General features: G+C 37.4%; 1 protein-coding gene across 1 annotated transcript; it reads left to right on the top strand.

Moving 5' to 3' along the window:
* The first annotated feature begins 317 nt into the window (after positions 1–317).
* On the top strand, positions 318–1372 carry LOC108378354 (alanine aminotransferase 2-like). The gene is made up of 2 exons (XM_017634651.1): positions 318–565; positions 1099–1372. Exons 1-2 carry the CDS (start codon positions 528–530, stop codon positions 1355–1357), a joined length of 297 nt encoding a protein of 98 aa, XP_017490140.1. The 5' UTR covers positions 318–527; the 3' UTR covers positions 1358–1372.
* The last annotated feature ends 651 nt before the right edge of the window (positions 1373–2023 follow it).

The following is a 2023-nucleotide window of genomic DNA, read 5'->3' as shown; positions in this document are numbered from 1 at the left end:
TTCTCTCTCCATCCGTATTATGGAAATAATGAAGATTTCCGACAGCAGAACATGGTGCGTGTCATGACTAAAAGCTTTCGTGACAAACAAATGTCATAATTATTGTAGTGTAGAGTATTTGGCATTTCCTTAACGCGCCATTTCGTAGCCATTGTTGTCATTAAGTATGTATGTACATATTTGCATTAAATAGAAAATGTGTACAACCAAAACGGCGAAAAGTATACAAACACAATGAAAAAATGCATTTATTCTGCTCAACTTAAGCTCTTTTATTCTTACATACATATCTCTTTACTCTCTCACTGTAACTTCTTTTTGTTCTTTTCATCTTTTCTCTGTTTGTTTTCTAGCCAATTATACTAACAACAACTTCCAGCCCCACTAAACGTAACAACAGCACCAGCGCCAACCTCCACTAAATACACAATAGCAAAATTTACCAATTTCAATTCCCATAACAACAACTTTATAAAAACCAAAACAAACAGGAAGAGGACAAACACAAAAGCAAAGCAGCAGCAAACATGAATCGCATCAGTACTGCCGTGTATCGCCATTGGAAGTAAGCCACCCCAATTAGAAATCATTATTTGTAAATTTTGACATTTGAGTTTGACAATGCATAGTTTTCGTATCAGTTCTTTCAGTGTGTTTTCATTAAATATTTAATTAAATCGTACCTACAACGTACATACAAGCATACATACATACATACATACGTTTTATATCACTGCTTTTGTTGCTGCTATTTCTCGTTTGCTGCCCACTTTCTTTCTCATTCACCACTCGAAAATATACTACACAACGTCCGGCTTGCCATATCATCAGCCGCCTACTTCTGGCTATTAGTGCACATAGAATGCACAGTCGTTCGAAACGCTTTGGAAGAGTTGTGTCGTTGTAGTCGGTCGCTGGTGTTTGATCTGGTCGCTACCTTAGACCAACTTTGCATACCTATAAGTACATATATTTGACAAAAAAAAAAAAAGGTGGCAGTGAACGAAGCAAATCGCATGCAACAAAAGCTTGTGAAGTATTTTAGAAGTTGTGAAAAGCACTTACGAATTTTGCCTTTCTTATTTCAAATTGATTTAGTGCGTCATTAGTGAACATTTCCCAGGCGAATACTAGCCGGAGTTGTAGACGTACAGCAGTGTCCTTGATCAACGGCAAACGTGAAATGTCAACGACATCGTCGCAAAACGCCGCTACAGCGGAAAAATGTCTGTCGCTGGACAACATCAATCCTCAATTCATTGAATTGGAGTATGCTGTGCGCGGACCGCTGGTCATACGTGCTGGCCAAATTGAAAAGGAGTTGGCGCAGGTAAGTGGTGTCCTGAGTGTCAAATGAAATACATATACATATATGTATGTATGTACTTGCATGCATATATGTAGTGAAAATGTGTGGCAGTGACGTGACAAACATACATACATGTCCTTCTATAAAGAAACGTGGAAAGGTAAAATGGACAGAATATGAGTGATTATAAAAATCTATATGCTTGTGACATTTCCAATTTTTTCCAAATAATATAACATTACATGTGAGCAATAGCTCCTCGGTAGGCATAAAAAAATCCTCGCTGTGTCTGCTTCGTTGAGTCATCTACATATTTCGAAAATTACTTAGATACCCCATAAATACAGCAATCAGGAAAGTGGCCACAAAATCGCTAACTATTCCTCTAACCACCTTAGTATGTTATTTATGAAGGACATGAAAACGGACCCAGTTATCAAAAAACTCACATACGTGCACGACCGCAGATTTTCTTTAATAAATATTAAAAATTAAATTAAAAATTTCACACAGTATTTTCTTGAATGATACCCGTATGTTGATTTTAGTACCCCGAATGCGGCAGTTTTGCTTGGTAACGTATCTTTGATTTAACATAACGTTTGCTTGTTAAACGTATCAATGCGCGAAATTCACTTCTTACAGAACGTCCCTGGTCATAAAACGTTTGGATCACTTTTACGCGGTGTTCAACTGAATATCGCTCCATGGCCA

This window comes from Rhagoletis zephyria, unplaced genomic scaffold (genome assembly GCF_001687245.7).
Source record: "Rhagoletis zephyria isolate East Lansing unplaced genomic scaffold, Rhagoletis_zephyria_1.1 Rzeph_scaffold_13950, whole genome shotgun sequence".
Lineage (NCBI taxonomy): Eukaryota > Metazoa > Arthropoda > Insecta > Diptera > Tephritidae > Rhagoletis > Rhagoletis zephyria.
This window is presented reverse-complemented; position numbering and strand designations above follow the sequence as displayed.

What these genes read in the sequence shown, in the direction of transcription:
- LOC108378354 (XM_017634651.1), top strand. Translation starts at nt 528, where the DNA reads ATGAATCGCATCAGTACTGCCGTGTATCGCCATTGGAA. An exon ending in GCCGTGTATCGCCATTGGAA is followed by an intron (nt 566 to 1,098) that starts GTAAGCCACCCC and finishes AAATTGATTTAG; the next exon opens with TGCGTCATTAGTGAACATTT.